Genomic DNA, 20,508 nt, shown 5'->3' with positions numbered 1-20,508 from the left:
TTTTCCTACACAAAAACTTCATATTCATCTCAATGTTCAATGTATCATCTCCCAGGCACTCACTAACAAAGTTCAGCTTCTACAGAAGTGAAGAAAAGTGCAAGACCTGGACAGGAGTGAAGCTGTTCCATAAACTCAGCACGTATTAATGCCAACACAGCAGCATCTTACTGCAGAAAGAAGTCCAGTCACGTCAGCAAGGTTACACCAAAACATATCAATGAGCTGCACACAGTACAGCTAGTCTGGGCAGAGCCGCTACTCTGAAGGAGATCACTGAACCCACAAAATATAAGAGGATAGGTTGCAATGGTGCAGATGCTGTTGCTTTCCATTTAAAACAGTATCCTTCTGCTTTCACATTAGCTTGCACTTTTGCCATGCCAGATACCAGGTTAAAACACACAAAAAAACATTTTAAAGAGATTCAGAATATTCAGGCCAGTTTATGGGAAAATTTACAAATACTTCCCATCATACCAAAGAACTTAAATTTAGATAAATTTTTCTCCAATTTTTGTATCCAGCCTTCACATTGGATATATATATGAAGTTCTGCGTAAATAATATTCATGTACAAAGCTCTGCATTTTACAAACTTTTCCCATGACACATTCCAGAAAATAGAGGCACTCTTAAACACATGCTTCAGACTAAGCACACTGGTTATTTTACTGTCCAAAATACCAAAATGAATAATGCCGACAGAAATTAAGCACTTTGAACACAACGATGCCTCTTACCAGCTCTACCCACACTATTCTGAGTCCAGTTCTGGACTGCCAAATCCTCACCCAAATCCATAAGGTCTGCAGAGAACTGCAACCTAATCCTCAGGGCCCACCTGCCCTCCAGCCACCGCCATGGAACAAAACAGTGTTCAGCAGTTTTAGACCAAGCTATAAGGGGTCTGGTCAGTTTTGGACATACCAGACCAGAGATCACAAACTATCCCGGCTTTTGCAGCTTTTGACAAAATGGGATCTTCTCTCGGTACAAGCTTATCCCCAAAAGATTTATCATGACAGGCTCTATTTCATGTATATGCCACCTATCAGATATTGTACTGACTACAACATACTTGATTAAAAATATTTCAGTCAACCAGAATACGCTAACATAGGTCCAGAAAAGTGATTTTATGGAAGATGCCAACCTCTCTGTGACCAAAGGTAACGAGCACAGACAGTAATCTGCACTGCAACCTTCAGCATTGTCAGAGCAAAGTTTGTCACCATGAAAAGGGGTGAGGAGAAACATTTCAGTCATGAGTTTCTTAGCATCCAAGACTCAATCTGCCTTGCAGACATTATGCTTAAAATCAATTCATTCTGTAGCAAATGGGGGAATTGTACAGATTAATTCTAGGAGACAAAGGAACAAATGAGAATCAAAGCTATAAAGGTAGCTAACACTGAAAAGAGCAAGCATTAAATGAGAGATAACCAGGATACTCTTATTTGTTATGATGGCCTTGACCCTTAAAAATAAACTTGTCTACAAGAAAAGTATGTGCCTACAAATCTTCAGATAGCTGTGACACTCAAAAACTACTCTTTATTTTAAAACTTTTAAACAATTAAGCTCCATGTTTGTTATTTCTTGTTACTACATTTAACCATACATTCATGCAAAGAAACCGAACTAACAATTACACAAATGCATGCAACTGGGTAATGCTATTGAGGAAATTTTAACAAAATTATTTTAAAAGTTTTAAGGGCAAATTTAGAAGGGAAGAACAGAACTGAAATTAGGTAAGGAATAGCAGACCTCTACTATAGACAGTGAAAGAAATCTCACTACTCTAGACAAACAATGTGAAGGCATAAGCATCAAACTCACCTTGAACAGAGTCATAGCGATGTCTTGTTCTCCCTGACCGGAGTTTTCACATTTTCATCTTGAAATCCTTAGTATCATGATCTGTTAGTTCAACGGTAAAGGACACGTTTCCAAAAGGCCACTCAGCAAAAGTCCCTCCCTGAATAATTAGCGTCTCCGAAATTCTACTGAATTCAAAATGGAAACTATACGCCGGTATTTGTTACTGAAAATAGCTGTCACCACCTGTTATCCTTTTAGCAACACTCTGCCCACATAGCTTGCAAAAAAATCATTGATCACGTAATTACACTGCCGTTCCTTTAACGTTCAGGCTCAGTACTTCAAACCCCATGCTTGCTAAAAGCAACCAGAGTGCTTTACCATGCCTCAGCTGACGCACTCCGAAAGTACAATTACAGTGCTCAGGGCAAAATCCTCCCAGCATGGACGGCAATGGCAAGATCTCTATAAACTTCACCAAAAAAAAAAGAAAAGGATATCAACCCATTCCTACCTGAAAAGCACACTGGAAAGCATTACCATGCAATTATCATAACATTAATGCTATTAAAAAAATGAGATAGGCTAAAAAGAAAACCTTCAAACTGATACACAGAAGAGTGACTGACATTTGGTGGAAGATTTTTCTGATAATTGAAGACACAAGCCAAAACTAGACTCTGCTACAATCCTATATTTAGTATTTGTACTATGGCTAAACAATTGCAACATTTCTAATATTACTGGAAAATGGTGAAGAGCATTATTAACGGACGTTTTGCATATAATGTGCATGAACAGACATGCAGGCATTTTAGTAACTGTCAGCAAATATATTTTTAGCATAGCTGATGGATAGCTGTCTTCCGTTTGGACTAAATTCTTGACCAACACTGTTTGGAAGCTAAGTCCCCCCCCCCCCCCCCGATTACTTAAAAACTCAATCTTTGTGTGTGTTAGGGGAAGCAGGGAGGATGGGGAAGGGATTCCTTTTATTTTATTTTATTTAGTAAACTGTAAAGAAAAAAATGTCTTTTTGATTCAGGGATAATTAACAACATTCAGAATACCTGAGCAAAAATATTACTGCCATTCAAGTCACTGCTTTTTGTACAAATATGCTACTACTGAACAATAATATTAGTCTTTGTATCCTAACAGGCAGGCAGGAAGGGGAAAATGGGGACACATTATCAAAAATACTCTTACTGAAATCAAATGCTATAGTGCACCACAAGAACAACATATTCACTTAATACAGTTAATTAAGAAATGCTCTGGCAGTACCTTAATGCTCTACAACCAACTTTTGTTTCAACTCCACCTCTACGTTTTGGGAAGCTCATCCCAAATATGTTTTTCCAGTATCTATGGATGAAAACAGTGCAAACCAAGAAAAAAAAAAACACTGTATTGAATTAAAACAGAAAAATAGCTACAGGAGAAAAACTGTATACTGTGCATCTTGCAATGTCCAAAATATAGCTGAATAGAAACTCTGCAGTACAATGCACACATCAAACTGAAATTCTAACCATCAGAATAATGATGTCATTGAACTGCAATTTTTCATCTATTTTTGTATCATACTGACAAGAGGGAAAAAATTTCTGGTGTAAGAATTGAAAATTTCATTATAGCAACAATTTTTATTGCATATTTAGATTGCATTTTAAAAACAAATAGTGCACACTGGCTTCACTTTAATCTCCTGAAGCATGTACTTATGATGGGAAACCCACTAGCCATAAACCCATTTATGATGTTTACTGACAAAATATAATCCCAGGATGTTTCCCCAGGGGATGGTATTTCGTTCCAGAGACTGTCATCCCTGTACTCTAACACACTTGAATTAGTTGTTTGTGTACACTAAATCCATTTATTTTAAATTTATTTTGTCTACATTTAGTGAAATAAAAACATCGCCCTGTACAATCCACTATCAGCAGTGAGTACAACAGCAAAAATTATTATACAGTTTATACACACTAAAATCTTTTCCTTTTTCCTATAAAGAAACCAGAACAAACCTAATCAATATAGAGTTTAATTTAGAAGAACTCAAATTACAGAAGGGAAAGCCAAAATTATTACGGTCTTTTCTGAGCCCCCAAAAGTTCCTGATTCATATTGTTGGAACAACAGTGAGTGCAGCTGGAAGAGTGAAACATGCTGAAGTTGTATTCTTGGGTCTTTGTAAGATTACCAAGTATTTAAATTAAACATGGCTAGTTAAAGAAACATCTGAAGCAGAGCAATATAACTGGGAATTTTGTCTTACCAGTTGTGGTTTCTTTTAAACCCAACTTATACAATGCGCGAAGTGCTAAGCAACACTACAGAAACACATTTACATCAACACTGAAGATCTGGGGAAATGAAATTCCAACAATTTTATTTTTTAATGAGCTGTATTTTCTAAATTTGTTTTTATTTTTCTGTTTTCATACAGTATTGAAAACAAACGCGGCACATTCACATTTTCCCGAAGAATTGTAAGGATGATCTCTACAGGGATAACGTTGAAAAGCCTGAAGCTCAATCAATTGATGTTGAAAACTCTCAAAAGGAGTAAAAGGCTTGATCTGAATGGTCTAGAACATGTATTGTAATTTAATAGAAGAGATGGTCGTCTTAATATTAATGATTTAAAAGAACTTCCCAGTTCATGCGAAGAGTATAGTCCAAGAATAAATCAAATTTTCTGAACGCATTTTATGCTACGTAAGTGTATACTTTGCGATCCTCAGGTGTTCGTGCCAAATATTCTCTCTCAATAAGTCCTTCAATACGTTTTTTAATAACAACTGGACTTGGTAAGAATCGGGCCTTCAGCTGCTGAGTTACCTAAAACATAAGATCAAAAACAATCATATAAAACTGCAGGTCAAGTAAGATCACAAGGTATCATAATTGACCAAAATAATCAGAAAAAAACCTATTTTGGGGCTAGCTACAATCGTGAAGTATAAAAAGCAGTCTGCATCATTCTTGCCAGCTTCTTACATCAGTTGCTTGCTCATTTTTGGGTCTGATTCAAAGTACAGGCCTCTAGAGATTCATAGCCACAACCTGATAATCCTCTCAAATTCACAATTGTAAGGAAGTTCAGGATTGGAAAATGGCTACTGTTTGTGAAGCTGCAAAACTTAAGAGTTAAGAGCAGTAGGATTCTTTCTCTCTCCCCCTCCGTCCCTTCCTCTCCCCCCCCCCTTTCCTTCCATCTCTTTCTCCCTCTCTCCCCCCTCTCTCATAGCTCAACTTTTCAAACTGGGATCCAACAGTCAGTAACAACTTCAAAGCAGAAAACAATTAATATTAAGTGTAATGTTTTTCATTGTGGGATGATATTTTAAGAAAATTGATGACATCAGAATAGGCACTAAAGGGAATAAGGGAAAGCAAGTATACCCATGAGCGTGTCCTCAACTGATTTATCCTAACTGATTTAGATATTTTTAGATATCTGGGGGAGAAAAACAATGGATCAAATACAACATCTCCCCAAAGCCTTTCAGAATGATGTAAATTAAAATAGGAAGAACAAAAAGAATTCCCAAGCCCATATCAAAAGTGTGTGCAAGTATACCTCTGCTACTAGCACATTGTGTTGCATCTTCTTTCTAGATTTCATTATCCGAACTATAGCAGCTTCTATCTCATGTTTTCTGTCATCGTCTACTTTCTGCCTTGTTTCTTTCCTTTCTGGATCAGATTCTCCTTGTTTGGCAGCAACTTAAAAGAAAAAGAGAAAGTAAAGTACCTTAGCAAAATTAAAACCAATTTCTGTGCATGTGTTAGCTTCATTATTTAATTTCATCCAGAAGTTAAGTTGTATTTTTTCTGAGTTTTGACATTTTAAAACTTGTTTTTTTAATGAAAAGCAGCCACAAGAACATATTAGCACTTTCTGTCATATTTTGATAGCAACTGACAAAGTAACAATCTGTTATTTAAACATTACTATGTTAAAATCTGAACAGTACTCAAGTCTGCTTACAGCCCCGACCCAGCATCTCCCCTGTTGCCATTAAATATTTTTCTCTTTAATACAGTGAATAATCTGTTAACTCATTTCCCCCCCCAAAAATGTTACGGATAATTCATAAAAATAAGGGGGAAAAAATCCCTAACTCCTGCTAACACTGCAGTGAAATCTAGTACTCAGATTCTATTTTCAGTAGATAATACAATCATGACTGGGCAAAATGCAGTAAACAGTACTTCAAAGTTAAACTTTACAAATTAGTTAAACAGTTCAGAAGTTCATTAGCCAGAAGAAACTGTCTACTTTTTCCTATCTTCTCCAACTCAATTGTATTCTCCTTTGTACTGGTCTCTATTATTACTGCTTTATTTCTGCCCTCGTATCTAGCCTTTCTTACCCTTTCTCCCCAGCATCATTATAACCAATCCCTTCTCTCACACTGCCACCACTCTCCCCCAGGCTGTGTATTTACAGGTTTTAAAGAGATATATATGTCTTCTGTGGCAGAAAGGCAGGCAAAACTGAGTATCACTCTTGCTCTAAAACTATTTTGAACCTCAAATGATAATTCATATACATTTGTGTAGCAGAAAAGCAAAATTTCAAAAACTTTAACAGTTGCCACAATTTAGTTTAATTATGCCAGTGAAATGCCTTGGGCCCTGATCAGAGGGTCCCAAGTACCCTCGTTGGGCTGCTGTGCTCCTGCTCACCACACAATTCTCCAGACATAGCATATGTATGGACACCATAGGGTTCCACGTGCCATACGAAGACAGTCTAGCTATTGCTTATGCAGGAGGATACGTGTAAGAAATTACCAGCATATACTACTGTTTCACGTGCTTCCACCCCTGGACCCACCCAGATCTGCTGCATAGAAGCCGTCTAACAAATTATATTACATGCAACAAATATGTGAATTATCGCTACTGCACTTAAAACATATCTGAACTTTTGCTAATAATGCTTTGTATTTCATGTACCAAGATTTGTGAATGAGAAAATATTTTTAAATGCATTAAGAACTAATCGTCCAGAACACTGTCTGTAAAATGTAACGACAGCAATGCTACAATTCAGAAATTAACCATCCAGAGTGCTTTGTAGACAAAGGATATCAACACTACTTAGGTATTACACCAGTCAGCACTTCTGTGAAATAGTTAAGTGGTATCATGCTTATTAGCTTTTCTCATTTGTTAAACTCCACTCAAATCATCGCCCACAGACATTACAGCTACCTGACACTTGGAAATGAGCACCGCTGTCATGTGATAAAAACATCACTTCATAATTTTACAGAAGTACAATAGCTTACACATTTATGAGGCTGGCTTTTTCTGAATCAGACAGTAGCTTGACATTTTTTAAATTTTACTATTTAATTTGAACTTTATTCTCTTTTAGCATCCCTTTTTAAGAGACAACTACAGATTTCAAAAAGCAAAAGGCTTAACTGACTTGACTTCTATGAAAATTTAAATACTGAGGCAAATGTATTGATGCAACCAGTCATAAAAAAATAATATTACTCTTATTTTTACTTGTATAAATATCAATCCTGCAAAAGATAATTTAACATTCTGAGACAGTTTGGGGGCTGCAAGACAGTAGAACATAAAAACCTCACTCACCCGTCTGAATCTTGACTCTGTGTAGTTTAGACGTGAACTGATCATTCACTGTAAATATATGACCATTTTCTATTTCTTTTGATTTAGGCTCTTTTGTGAGAACACGTTGTGTTGGTTTGCCACATGCAAGGGACTGTAGGGCTCTAACCAGTTCTCTTTCAGGGATATCAGTTTCTTGTTGAATTTCCTAAAGAAACATATCTTCATCAGTTTATGGCTATTGCAAAAATAAATACCATGCTCTGCAAACAACAGCACTGATTGATTAAAAAAGTGAGTCTTCAAGCTTGCAAAATAGATTAATAATACTACTACTGTTCTATAGCTTAACAGGTTAGAATTCATTCAGTAAAAAAGTCCCAACAGGTACTACACAAAATTACTTATGATCAACATGGTTCAACACATAGACAGTGAATTCTGTCAAGTAAATAGTTACCATGAGCTGAAAATAAAAAAACAAATTATTAACTGTTACATTTCACTGTAGCTTTTGGGAAAGCTGAAAAGATTTGCTCGCTATCTCCAACAGTTGCTGAAGAGAAAGAAACCACAGCTTTTAAGTAGCTGGGTCAGTGATGGAAAGCATACATGATGTTCATGTGCATTCCTGATGAAGACTTAGATAAGTGTTTTTGCATTCAGCAGCACTAATGAAAACAAGATCTTTACAGATGAAAGCAAGCAAGGTCTGGTTTCACCACAACATACAAATACTCTAGATCAAGTTACACCTCCTCTTCAAATATCCTGAAATGATTTATTTACAGCCTTACCCTACCTTGCCCCTTGGTTTGGACATCTACAAGTGGAATTCAGAACGTAAACTATTACAGTGCAACAAATATAAGAATCTATAGAAGGATGTCCTATACAGGTCTGTAAAAAAAATAATTAAAAAAAAACCCTCTTACATAACTGGTTTCACCTCTCAGTATCCTTAAGAGTTTAGCTGAGAGCCATGTTAGGTAAGCCACCACATTATCCTGGATGCAGAATGATGACTTACAATGTTTTAGGAGTAGGCCACCTATTACTGCTTCCACAAACATAACTAATTTCTTTAGCTCCTATTCATTAGGAGTTCATTACAGCAGTATCTGTGTTTGTGGTTTATTCCAACTGTGAAAGGGGAGAAAACATCTCTGACTCCACATTCCCATTCATACTCTTGAGGCACCTCTAGCAGCTGGAGCTTAAACTACTGAAGAGAGAAACAAACGTCACAGGTATCAACCCAACTACGAGAGCTGTCACACTACTGGCTTCCCCATCTTACGCTCTAAGTACAGTGTCAAGCCCTCCCGTTGCCCCCAACAATTTCCAGTTCTCATGTCATGCAAGTCAAACTGATGACCTTCAGGCTAAAAGCAGTAGCAACTTCCAGTGTTCAAAAGGCTAAGATTTGGAAATTACTTAAGCTCTTTAAACAGTGACTGGAAAGTCAAACTTCATAGCACAATAGGTTTTATTAAATGATACTATTTACCTCACACACGGAATTTTTGTAATATCAATCAAGAAGGGAATTCTGCTCTTTTGTGGTCATCTACTCCAGACAGAGATCACAAATTGATTTGGATGTACTAGCCCCTACCAGGACTCTCTCATTAACTACAACACAGCCCACACTCAACAACTCTGTACTGGATCACTGCAATGCCAAGGCTCGGACAGAAAGTATGCCTTACTTTTCAACTGTGCACCTAACATTAAGCATGCAATGTTCACTTTATGGGAAATTATGTGCATAAGTTGTGCTTGTGACACACTACTACAAATTCATTTCAATGCAGGAGATAAAAATTCAGTAAGTCTGAATTACACAGTTTCAGAATTGTTGATACCTATTGCTTATGGATGACTGGGAAATATTATTTCAACAGTTGATGCCATGGGTACTTTTAGAATACTGCATTCAGAAATTTTCACAGTCTTTGAAATAAGCTATGTGTATCCAAATATCTTAATTATTTGCTAATATCAAAATGTCTACTCACAAGCAGCTCATAGAAAGCTATTACTTTTATTAACTGTGTTTTGCACAATTGCCACCTTGATTCCTTCACATATTTTTTCTGGATCCAGCATAAAGTAGTATTAAGGAAAAATAAATAAATAAAGTCATAATCCTTTAGATGGTCACATTAAAAAGAACTTTACTGAAATGGCATGATCAGCATAATTTTAACAAACTAGAGGAAGGTGGCACTTACATTTTAGAACTTATTTAAATGTAAAGCCTTGAGGCTACAAACCAAATCTAGCTAACAGTTAGCATACTGCCTGTGAGAAGCAGATTCCCAAACCTTGATTTCTAATGCCAAAAGATTAATCCATTCAAAATTATCTTGATTTCTATAAATAAATTTATTCACTCTGCTGTTTTCTGTCAGTAAATATATTCACTCAGCTGCTGGTGAAAACAAAATGAAGAGCTAAAATGAAATTTGAGGTCTCTGCTGCTAAAGATCCTTATCCTAACCACAAGGTATTTCTGTTTATTTTACTTCACAGCATAGCTTTCCAATTCAGCCATTAATATATGTGAAAAATTTGGGTTTCAGAATTTATAAGCTAGTTTTAAAATAATAACTACCAAAAGAATTGTACTGTGGCTCAGAAGAAAGCAGATATGTCTTCAAGTCAGGTTTAAAAAAAAAAAAAAAAAAAAAAAAAAAAAAAAAAAAAGAGAGAGAGAGAGAGAGAGAGAGAGAGAAGAGAGAAGAGAGCGCGCGCGCTGTGATTATGAATGGAAAGGCGATAACAGATGCTCCTGCACTTTTTCCTTCAATCTGCAGCATATTTTTATAAACATATTTCTATACAGAAATGCCTTATTTTAAAGAGGATACTGTAATCATGCATAAGAGCAGTACCTATTACACAATTTCAGTTCTAAAAACATTTCCAAATGAGCTATATCTGGAGGCTACAAAGGAGATGTTTCTAGGCATGGAACAGCCTTTGTCAAGCTCTATACAAGGAAAAAAAAAGTTTATTAGAAAGAAAAAAGTAGTGTAGTGCCATATTGTTCTGTCGAAAAAACAAAACATTTTCAAACTAAATGGACTTTTCTTTATATAGACTTCAACTTATAATTCTTCCAAAGCAGAGATCAGCAAAAGAGAAAAAGGGTAAGCCAGTTTTAAGTTCTATTGTCTCCTCTATGTTGAATTATACAACAGCTTTACTTCCCCTGCAGTCACATCTGTATTTCCTGCTTGCTATAACTAGGGATAAAGCAAGAACTAACCGTATTTCCCCTTATTGACTTCACCATTAAAAATGTGCATTTCACCTTTTAAAATACTGAGATGTACTGCAAATTTTAAAGTAAACAGAAAAAAAATGTTCCAAGTATTAGAAGTTCACTTAGAAGAAATTGGATTCTTTGAAAATTGGCACGCTTTGAAGGCCTGCATGAAGAACTTTCCTCTTAGATGTCAGTAGCATTAAACTAGACCCATATTGCCACTAGTTTTTTTGTATATATAAACAAAACCCTTGACAAGCAGACATCCAATAATTCCAATAAATTTGGGGGAAGGAATTTTCGTATTTAATGATTCTTATCCAACTGCAAAGGCAACTGCAAATTAGTCTATCCAGCTGTGAATCTGTAGAAGCACTTACATATCAGAAATGCTTTTATACTTCTGTAAGCATGCCACCATCCATCTCTCATGCTATGTTGCAGTAAAAGCACTAATTTAATAGGGAGAGCATTAACATTTGTCCAGCACTCAGTAATTAATCATGGTATTCAATAATCAATGAACAAAGATAAAATTACTTCTGCCCTAATGTATCATAAGATCTCCTGGTTGCAGTTAAAGACATCTTCCACCCCTTTCCCTCAAGGAAGTTAAACAAAACAAGTATGCCTTCTTAAGTATGACTTTCAGTTACAGTGGGACATGAAGAGCTCAAAAACACCTAAACAAACAAAAAAAAAAACCCATACAACCAGAAGAATGTGGACACCCTTCTCTATCATCCAGTCTTAATGAAATAAACTCTGATTTAGAGTACATTTTAAAATCATACTTTTTCATTCATATCTGGTGATGCCTAATGAGTTCTGCTCATAAAGCCTGTAACTTTTGTGAAAGAAAGTAGCCACCAGACCAATTTCAACACCAACTTCAACAAGAGAAACCTTTGGTTACAAGCCAAAGAAACCACCCTATCTTTCTGCCCCCTCCCTCCTCCCCACAACCCCCCCCTTCTTTTTTTTTTTTTTAAAGTGTTCACAGAGGAAGTACTTTAAGTTGTACTGCTCCTAAAATGGAGTTCACAGCAAAGAGGGCTATTTGTTCCCCCAAATTATTTTTTGGGGGGCTATGAGTAGTTTATGAAGAGGCTCCCTTCAAACCCTGATTTCCTTAATGCCAACAAGGATGGATTTAAAGAAACATTCTTGTATTAACAAGCTAGAAACAAGCTGAATAATCTGAAGAGTAAAATCCAAACAAAAAAAGTGGTTATAATGCACTGCACAGTCAATAGTAGATAGAAGAAAAAATGGATATCCTCTTCATTTTCAAGCTGCACCTATACAGTTTTTCAAGGTCTCCAACATTCTCTCCAACAGAACACAAACGAAACTACTAATTGATACCATCTGTGTAACCAACAGCCTTACACGGCAGAAAAAGCTTTTCAGCATCTCAAATACAATACATCAGCACAGGATCCTCTTCCACTCCCAAAGCCTTCTTCAAGCATCTTTTATCAGCTGGCAACTTCAACCTTTCCCAGAAAGGCTACTATGCTCTTCCCATCAGGAATCTATCTGAACCTTGTCTTCATTGTTCTTTCTGGCTCACTAGCTTAGAAAAGCAATGAAAGTTCTTTGGTTGCTCACTTCTACCGCTCACTCTAGCCTGCTAATTGAAGTACTTCAGTCTGTAAGAGGCCATGATACAAACCTTTTTCCATCCCTGGGCCAGTTTCTCAAAGATAAAGTGAGCAAATGGACCCACCTGCTACATTCTAACTTCAGCTTTTGTATAGCCCCGTGGCCTAAGAATAACCACACTTGCAATCTTCAACTTTCCAAAAAGCTTCTGTTCCCAATTAATTGCCTTCTCTGGGATTGTCCCCCAGATGCATTACTGCTGATCTGCTTCCTCTATTTATTGGCCTGGTTCACAATCCAATTGAATTGGAGGCACGTGTTCCTCAAACGGCTATTCAAATGGGAAAGAAAGCCTAAAACAATGTCAACACTTATTTGCAAGAATGAAATAACCAGTTATGTAAAAATCATGTGAGAAAAACACAATTCTTACCTCGAACGTATATTTTTCTCTGTTGTTAAAGAGCATTAATATTGTCATCTGGAAAGTGGAGACTTGCAATATGTGCTTCCGTGTATTTGAGCCAGTTACTTGGGCACCTCCTACACCAACCTCTGAGCCATCTTCCTATTTTAAAATCATAAACTACTGTTAGATTATTCTCCACACCCAAATTAATATTTTACCTCAGTAAGAGGAAAGTTACATAATGAAATATTATCTCAGTCCACACAAGTGACAAAATAACACATGCCTGGTGGCATAGCTAACATCTCTAACAGGTTTATTAGAATCACAGAATGACTTTAGTTGGAGACACCTCTGAAGGTCACAGTCTAACCACTGCTCAGAGCCAGGCCACCTAGAACAGGTTGCGAAGGGCCACATCCAGCTGAGTTTTGAGTATCTCCAAGGATGGAGATTCCACTGCCTCTCTTGACCCTGTTCCAGTATTTGACCACCCTCAAGTTTCTCTACTCTTTACCTTCTTTAAAATTACAAAGTATTTGTCCTACAGCAATATAATTTTAACACCCTCACAAACTCGCCTTATTAATACTTGTGCTACAATAATTTTGTTTTAATTTTGCATTTGCATTTGCCTTGCCTTCTTTGTTTCCAAGCCTCCTGCTGTTACTACCTCTAGCTTAACATTTTGGAATTGGTCTAAATCACCAGCAACTCATTTTCTTGTATATGTTAATACTGTCATATTTTTATAAACTGTACTAAGATTCTCATGTTTGGAAAAATGTCGTATACTTTGCTAGCACTCTGCATATGAAAAGCAGAATAGATTTGGACTAAGAATATTTTTTCATTTTAACTAAACCAAAATAGCTCTGAAGAGAAACAAATTTCATTTCACTTTTGACTGATTCTGAAGTTACTTATGAAATAAAAATTACTACTTTTCTATGATGCAAGAAACTCAGAAGATGTTGAGTGATGTATTCAAATCAGATTTAGAGAACATGTGTGAAAACTAAACTGATACAAAGGAAGAATCAGATTATAAAGGTGACGAAAGGTACTTTTTTCTTCTTCCTGTATAATCAAGGAACAAATTTAAGTTTATATTTTACAAAATTCTGAAGTTAGTACAAATGGGCAGTTGCTTACCTTTTTAAAAAAGGTTAAGGTACAGTATTTTCATAATGTTGACACTTTACCTTTTTAACAGGCCCATAGAAAGTGGCATTGAGATCTGCAGAACCCATATGATGCTGGAGTGTCAGTTGTCGCCCACTGTGTTTGGCTAAGTAAAATCTGTAATATAATTAAAACAGTTCAATACATTTTTTACATTTGGTATCTAATAAGAAAGCGCTTTAGATAACTACATAGACTTTTTGTAGCTTAAAGACACTGTAAGAAACTAACAGTTGCTTTTAAGAAAAAATTAAATCTCATTAGAATTCTAATTAAAAACTCCCCAAACCCAAGCCTCACAATGTGAATATCGCATTCTCTCATTTTCACAAGAACTAACATAAAGCAGTATTCCAGCATGTCTAACTCTTGGCAACACATATCTGTCACTTAAAGTTTGAAAGTTTTCTCTTAAAAAACTTTAGTTAAAAGCCTTATTTAATACATACCTTCTAAATATTTCAAAAGCATGTCTAGGAGCTGGAGGGATGTTGCACTTTGGTGTGGCTGACTGAGTAGGCCAGTAACCTGTTGTGAGAACCCGCACTGTGAGATCAACACCACCTAATGAGACCTACAGAGAATTGGAAAAAAACATCCACAAATTTAGAACAGGTTCATGTTTCACTGCCCTTCTATATTAATATAGAATATTTAGAGTTTCCACAAACTAAAAAAAAAAAATCTATAAATGTTATTTTTCCAAAGCTGGACAAAAAATGAAGTCATCACTATCAGAGCAGATGCCAAAAATTAGATGATATAGCAAAAATCCTCCACATCATTTTCCAATGATATTTAAGAGTGTATAAAATTTAGTGCTAGCCAAGAGTGAAATATCTGTGATCATAAACAAAATTCATAATGGAATTTTCTACTCTTTGACTACGTATAGTAAAGCTGGGTAGCTAAATATAAGAGTTCCAAAATAACTGTTTATAAATTTACTCTCCAGCAGCAGATAAGAAACATTAGAAACTCAGTGTTAAACAATAGGCAGCTATTCCTGCAATTTCCCCTGGACTTTAAAGTAAACAGTCATCCACTTTTATACACACAACCTAGACACTTTCTCTCCCATTACTGTAAGTGCTCAGCACAGGTTAGTGAACGTTCCACAGCTGGAGTTTTGATCTATACAGTAGTGCCATTAGCAGGTGATGAACATCTAGCTACCACAGAAGCATTAATCCTCACTAGCTACTTCATTTAAACTTAGTAATAATCAACTTACAAGATTATTTTCAGCTCCAGCAGGTCTAACTAATACATTCAAAGAACATATATTACGGACAAGAAAAACAAAAGCATAATATATCCAACTTCTTATAAACCCCACCCAAATTATAACACAAAAATAGGGCACATTATATTTTAGAGGGTCACAAAATGTCACACGAATTCAGAATCTTCTCATATAAATAGTGCAGTAGTATCTCAATGCATTATTGAAGTGTTTTAGTATCATATGCACTAACTGCCTTTGACACGTGCACCCAAGCTTGTGCCTAGGAAAATTCTGAAAAATCTGGATCAATGATGAGCTACTGATACAGAAATCCCCTTGAACAGAATTTAGATTTGAGGTCTAGGAGGAACAGTTTGTAAAAGTACGTAATGAGCCACATAAAGGTTGTTCTACAGCCAACATAGCTGTCGTGCTTCTAACTTCGTATCACCAGCGTCCTGAGGCTCACAACAGGAATTCAAACAGCATTCAGACTCAGAAAGCTGGTTAATCTGAGAGTCACATAAAAAGAAACTTCAAACAGCTTCTTCAGTGCAGCCAGAATTTAGGAAAAGCCCACCAGCACAGACAGAAAGATACAGAAAGTATCTTTATGCAGAACTGGGACATCTCATTTGAAGCAGCAAGAGTTTCTTGGGTTTTTTTTTTTCTTTTTTTTCTTTTTTCTTTTTTTTTTTTTTTGGTCTTCGCAGACCAGAACACAGTCTCAACTTAGAATATCACATATAATGTTAATTACACAGAACACCGAGCAGACACTTGCCTTGAAAGGTTTGGAAGCACTTTATTTTCCAAGACATCTCTTCAGCGCAAGAATGGCATGAACAATTTGAAATTGCCTTATAGTGCACTAATCTTTACAAATTCCAAAAATTTAAAGTTTCAGGATCGCAGTTCAAGAAGATACTCACATTCTTTCAGCTTGGACTTTTTTCCCTAGGGCTAAGCTTGCCACTTGCTGGTACAAAACCAGTCATATCTATGCAGTCCTTGGCACTACCTACTATCTCAAGACCCAGTAGGAGACTTTGAAGGTAGGATTACTTAGAGAAAAACAGATTCCTGTCTCAACCAGGACACACCACACACATACAATGTACATAAAATGGTTGAAAAGGAGTAGAATAGACTAGTTCATTTAGAACATAATATCACCGGCAAGTTAACAGGGAAAAAACACGTCTCAATAATTTCCTCCCAAATATTACTGACACCAACAGAAATATACACACTCTCATCGTATATAAGTATTACATATATTTCATGGTGATATTTCAAAGGCCATGGTGAGGCTGACCAAAAGGCAACCATCAGCCTAACTATTGGTCCCTTGCGGAGAATAAGAAGCCAGTTTCAAACAAGGCTTAGGATAACCTGTTAACATTTTAAGTTCACCTTGTTAGCAGTAACATAGCTGAGAAGAAACTACAGACAGCTTATTAACTCACTGAATGTAAAATTGTCATGTAAAATACATGCATCTTTAATACAAAAAAAAAAAATCCCATGTACAAGTCTCAAATGCTACCTATAAAAATGGGAATGCTCCAGCAGCTTTTTCTCAAAACTAACAGTTCAGGAATTCTGTCAGGAAAATTTGATTAGCCTCTGAAAATACAAAAAGCAGCTGAGACTAATGTCTACATTTTATACCTACCCATACGTGCCTCTGCAACCTTTTCTGAAACCACCCTCAGTAACGCCCCCCTCCTCGGCTCCCGACGTGCCGCGCGCAGCTGAAGGAGGCCGCAGCTGACTGCCCCAGCGCGGCAGAGGCAGCGGGCCGCGTCGCACACGCGGGGGCATGGCGGGCACGCCCGCGCTGCACGAGCGTGCGCCTTGCAGCCACACTGTCACGTCTGATTCACCTGTGCTTGATGTGCAGACTGACTTATTTGTGGACAGTCCCTATTTGGCTGTTTATTGTGTGTTATTAAGTATTATGGAGTATCAGCAAAAGAATAAAGCATTTAAAGCAAGCAAATGGGTATCTCAAAATAGAAATAAAGTACGAACCTTGAAACTTTCTACTACCTACTGAAGAGCGCCATATTCCAGAGGTCCCCTTCCACCACAAGCGCCAAGCTACCAGGCCTGCGCGAGGGGCTTCGGCTGACAGCGATAACATTTGCGGACTGAACGATTAACTCAAAATTGGGCAATACGAATAAAACGGCAGTCATGTTTTTAATACAAGCCGTAGCCATGTCAGGAAAGTTAAGTAGGGGAGGGCACGTTTGTAAAGCGTTTGCAGCATGCAGTTTTTTCCTTTGAGGTAGCAAAAACAAATGAGGAGCAAGAATCACAGCAGCGGGTGCGCCGAGGTGAGGCGAGGCCAGGCGGCCGGCGCGCGCCCCCTGCCGGGGACAGCGCCGTGGGCAGGGGAACGGAGCCGTACGGCACTTCCCACCCAAACTCCCTATTTCACAAAATACTAGCAAAGTCTGCAAGGTGCGAGACAGCACCGGAAGAGGAACATAAACTGTGGATGCTAACCCAGCCCTTCCTCCAGCAGGGGTATGTAAGTAGCAAAGAGAATGCCCAAAGCCCCCGTAACGGTTTAAGTTTTGCACTGCAGTAACGGGGCCCCGCACTCTTACCCCGGTGGCCTGAAGATGCTGCCTGAACTCATCCATCGTCGTGTTGGAGATGCTCATGTCCCTGAACATTCCTTCCAGTTTGGACGTGAACTGACACCCGCACTCGGTCTAAAATATCAAAAAAAAACCCCAACTAAACAAACAAACAAAGGTGTTGTGCCAGCGTTATGAAAACAAATTTGCCAATATGTGAATTGCAAGACTCAAGTTAGTTTATCAGTCTCAGAAAAAGCAATATTTGTGTACACTTGATTATTGGGATTCTTATCTGCATGACTTTTAAACCTTAAAAGAAAAGTTTCACTTTTCATATAAAGATCTAACATAACATGAATTAAAACTTTGTTTCTTTCTGTTTTCTCCCATCACTGTAACTTTTTGTTTTGTTTTCAGCATTCTTATCTCATCTGAAAATCAGCTAAAGCTTATCAGACCTAAGCATATACTTTCACCAGCATTCTACCATGATACCAGAAAGGGAAAATAGAAATTTTACTTGTACCAGAAAAAAATGTTTCCTAAGAACATATGATTTTCAGGGGTTACTAGAGATTACCACAACTTTGAGAATCAGGTACATACACATATAGATACATGCACACACATACACACATTTAAGTTGCAAATACGTGAGTTTGTGCATATATATTTCCAAAACATACTTTGACATATATGGTAAAGGCAGGCACATTCGCTTCAGCATCCTAACCACTGCGCAAAACCATGAGGAAAGAGGGCAGTCCTGGTCCACTGATTCATCTTGCAAGTTAATGCCCTGTACCAGACTGGAAAAGGTGGAGAGGTAATTGAGAAGGAATGAACATTGACGATTTGGAGAAATCTGATGCAAACAGACTTCATTCACAGATAGAATTAGAAGGTCAAAATCAAGGAGCAGAAAAGTTTGATTTTAGGACCAAATCAGTCAGGTTTCAAAGCGCTCTAGCCACTTCTCATGCCACATAGGAAGAAGATGCACTAGAACTTGCTTCAAGGATTGTTCATGTAAAACACCTTTAAGCTTTACCACCTTCTCCATCTTTTGGCCACTCTTCCAATTTCATCCACAGTAAATCAAACCAATAAAATTAAGAAAAAAGTATTTCTAAACATCAACATGATCTTTTTTTCAATCTATCTCAAAACAATCACCAAAAAAGAATTAAGCATTACCATTAGCCTGCAGATGGAGGCAAGCAAAAAACAAAAACAAAAAACCCTGCATGCACTAAAGAGTTCCACAGTGAATAACAGAAAATCTGGACCACGTCTTATCCTCACATCAAGTCTCTAGATAGCAGGAGTTGTCCTCTTACTGCTAAATTCTTAACACATTTTGAAAAGTAAGTTCTGTTTTTCAGAATGCTCTTCCATCACATAATTTTTTCTGGAAAAGCTATTCATATTTTCCTGTTTCTGCTGGGGCTTTAAAATCAAATCTGTATTTGGCATCAGTCAAGATGTATGTAATCTATATATCACTACAGTAAAAAGAGAAGAAGCCATACTTACGAAAAAAGAGGTTAAAAGTACGCAAATAGTCTTACCTTTAATTTAGATATCATATTTTTCTCAGAGTCATCCGAAACACTCTTGTTTGTAAGAAGCCTTCTTGCCAAGTGCTGCTTATAATAGCGTTCAAAAACATCTTTCTCTTGCATAAACCTAAATAAAACCATTGCCTTATCCAATATAGTTTCTACTTCTTGCTCTGTAAGCTGTAAAAGAAATAATTTGCTGTTTTTAATCTTTCAGCCCAAGTGTTCTATACAACCTAGATACTTCAAGTAATTGACAGCGAGCATATGGTCTAACAGTATCCTACGGAGATCCTGACAAAACTGGTCCAACATGCGAAAAAATAAGCCTAAGCACACAAATTCAATACAGGGGAGAAAACAACAGATTTAAAATTGAGGAATAAAAGCAATGTGGAGGGCAAATGGGAAACAATGGATGGATAGAATGCCTGGATAAAAATGGCAACAGAAGTTCCTGGATAAGCATGCATTTTGATGTATCAAAAAGAAGAAAAAAGCACAGCTGAAACCAGTTATTAAGTGTATGAAAAGTTAGTTTAAAATGAAAGCTTCTACATTTCAAAGATCATTTTGCAAAGCCTGTTCAGCACCACAACTAATAAAATGATTATTGACATGCTACATCCAACTTTTAATGTAAACATTTAGGGGAATAATTCTTTTATATAAAAGTCGAATTTACTATTTGATTTCCTAAGCATAAGATGCATGCAATAATATTCAGCTTTATTCAGGTCCACTGAAGCCTTAGCTGAATATTGTGTCTAGGTCAGGGTTCTATACATCAAAAATTTTATAGAAGCTATAAGGAAAGACTGAAGGAAACAGCATTATTTAAGCTAGAAGAGAGGGACATGATTAATAGTTCTCCAATATGTAAAAGTAGTAAAGAGGAACAAACTGTTTTCCCTATCTAATTATTTAATTTGCAGAAGAAATGATTAGCTATTCAGAATAACTGCCAAACTATACAGATATTAAAGCAGCAGAATAGGTTTCCAAGGAAGGTGGCTGCAGAACCTTCTTCAATCACTTTTTTTTTTCAAGAGGGTAGACAATTATCTGTCAGACGTAATCCAGGTATGCTGCTTCAGAGATTGGGGCCAGGCTACATGACATCCTGAGATCTTTTTGTGCCTCATATTTCTGTAAGTTTACATCTAAAATGTCATGTGCCCAGCTATGTTCTACAACTTTTTTTTTTT

The 20,508-nt window shown here is 36.9% G+C and overlaps 1 protein-coding gene across 1 annotated transcript in view; it reads right to left on the bottom strand.

The window, feature by feature from the left end:
• Nucleotides 1-3,861: 3,861 nt before the first annotated feature.
• Nucleotides 3,862-20,508, bottom strand: part of CUL3 (cullin 3) — a 62,351-nt gene continuing 45,704 nt past the window's right edge. The window contains exons 9-16 of the mRNA XM_064516910.1: nucleotides 19,310-19,480; nucleotides 17,763-17,870; nucleotides 14,363-14,487; nucleotides 13,934-14,030; nucleotides 12,753-12,887; nucleotides 7,456-7,642; nucleotides 5,420-5,565; nucleotides 3,862-4,677 (exon numbers count right to left, since the gene is read on the bottom strand). Of these exons, the coding sequence (XP_064372980.1) occupies nucleotides 4,546-4,677; nucleotides 5,420-5,565; nucleotides 7,456-7,642; nucleotides 12,753-12,887; nucleotides 13,934-14,030; nucleotides 14,363-14,487; nucleotides 17,763-17,870; nucleotides 19,310-19,480 (1,101 nt within the window). The 3' untranslated portion in view covers nucleotides 3,862-4,545. The remainder of the gene's footprint in view (nucleotides 4,678-5,419; nucleotides 5,566-7,455; nucleotides 7,643-12,752; nucleotides 12,888-13,933; nucleotides 14,031-14,362; nucleotides 14,488-17,762; nucleotides 17,871-19,309; nucleotides 19,481-20,508) is intronic.

Source organism: Dromaius novaehollandiae, chromosome 9, assembly GCF_036370855.1.
Source record: "Dromaius novaehollandiae isolate bDroNov1 chromosome 9, bDroNov1.hap1, whole genome shotgun sequence".
Taxonomy (NCBI): Eukaryota; Metazoa; Chordata; class Aves; order Casuariiformes; family Dromaiidae; genus Dromaius; species Dromaius novaehollandiae.
This window is presented reverse-complemented; position numbering and strand designations above follow the sequence as displayed.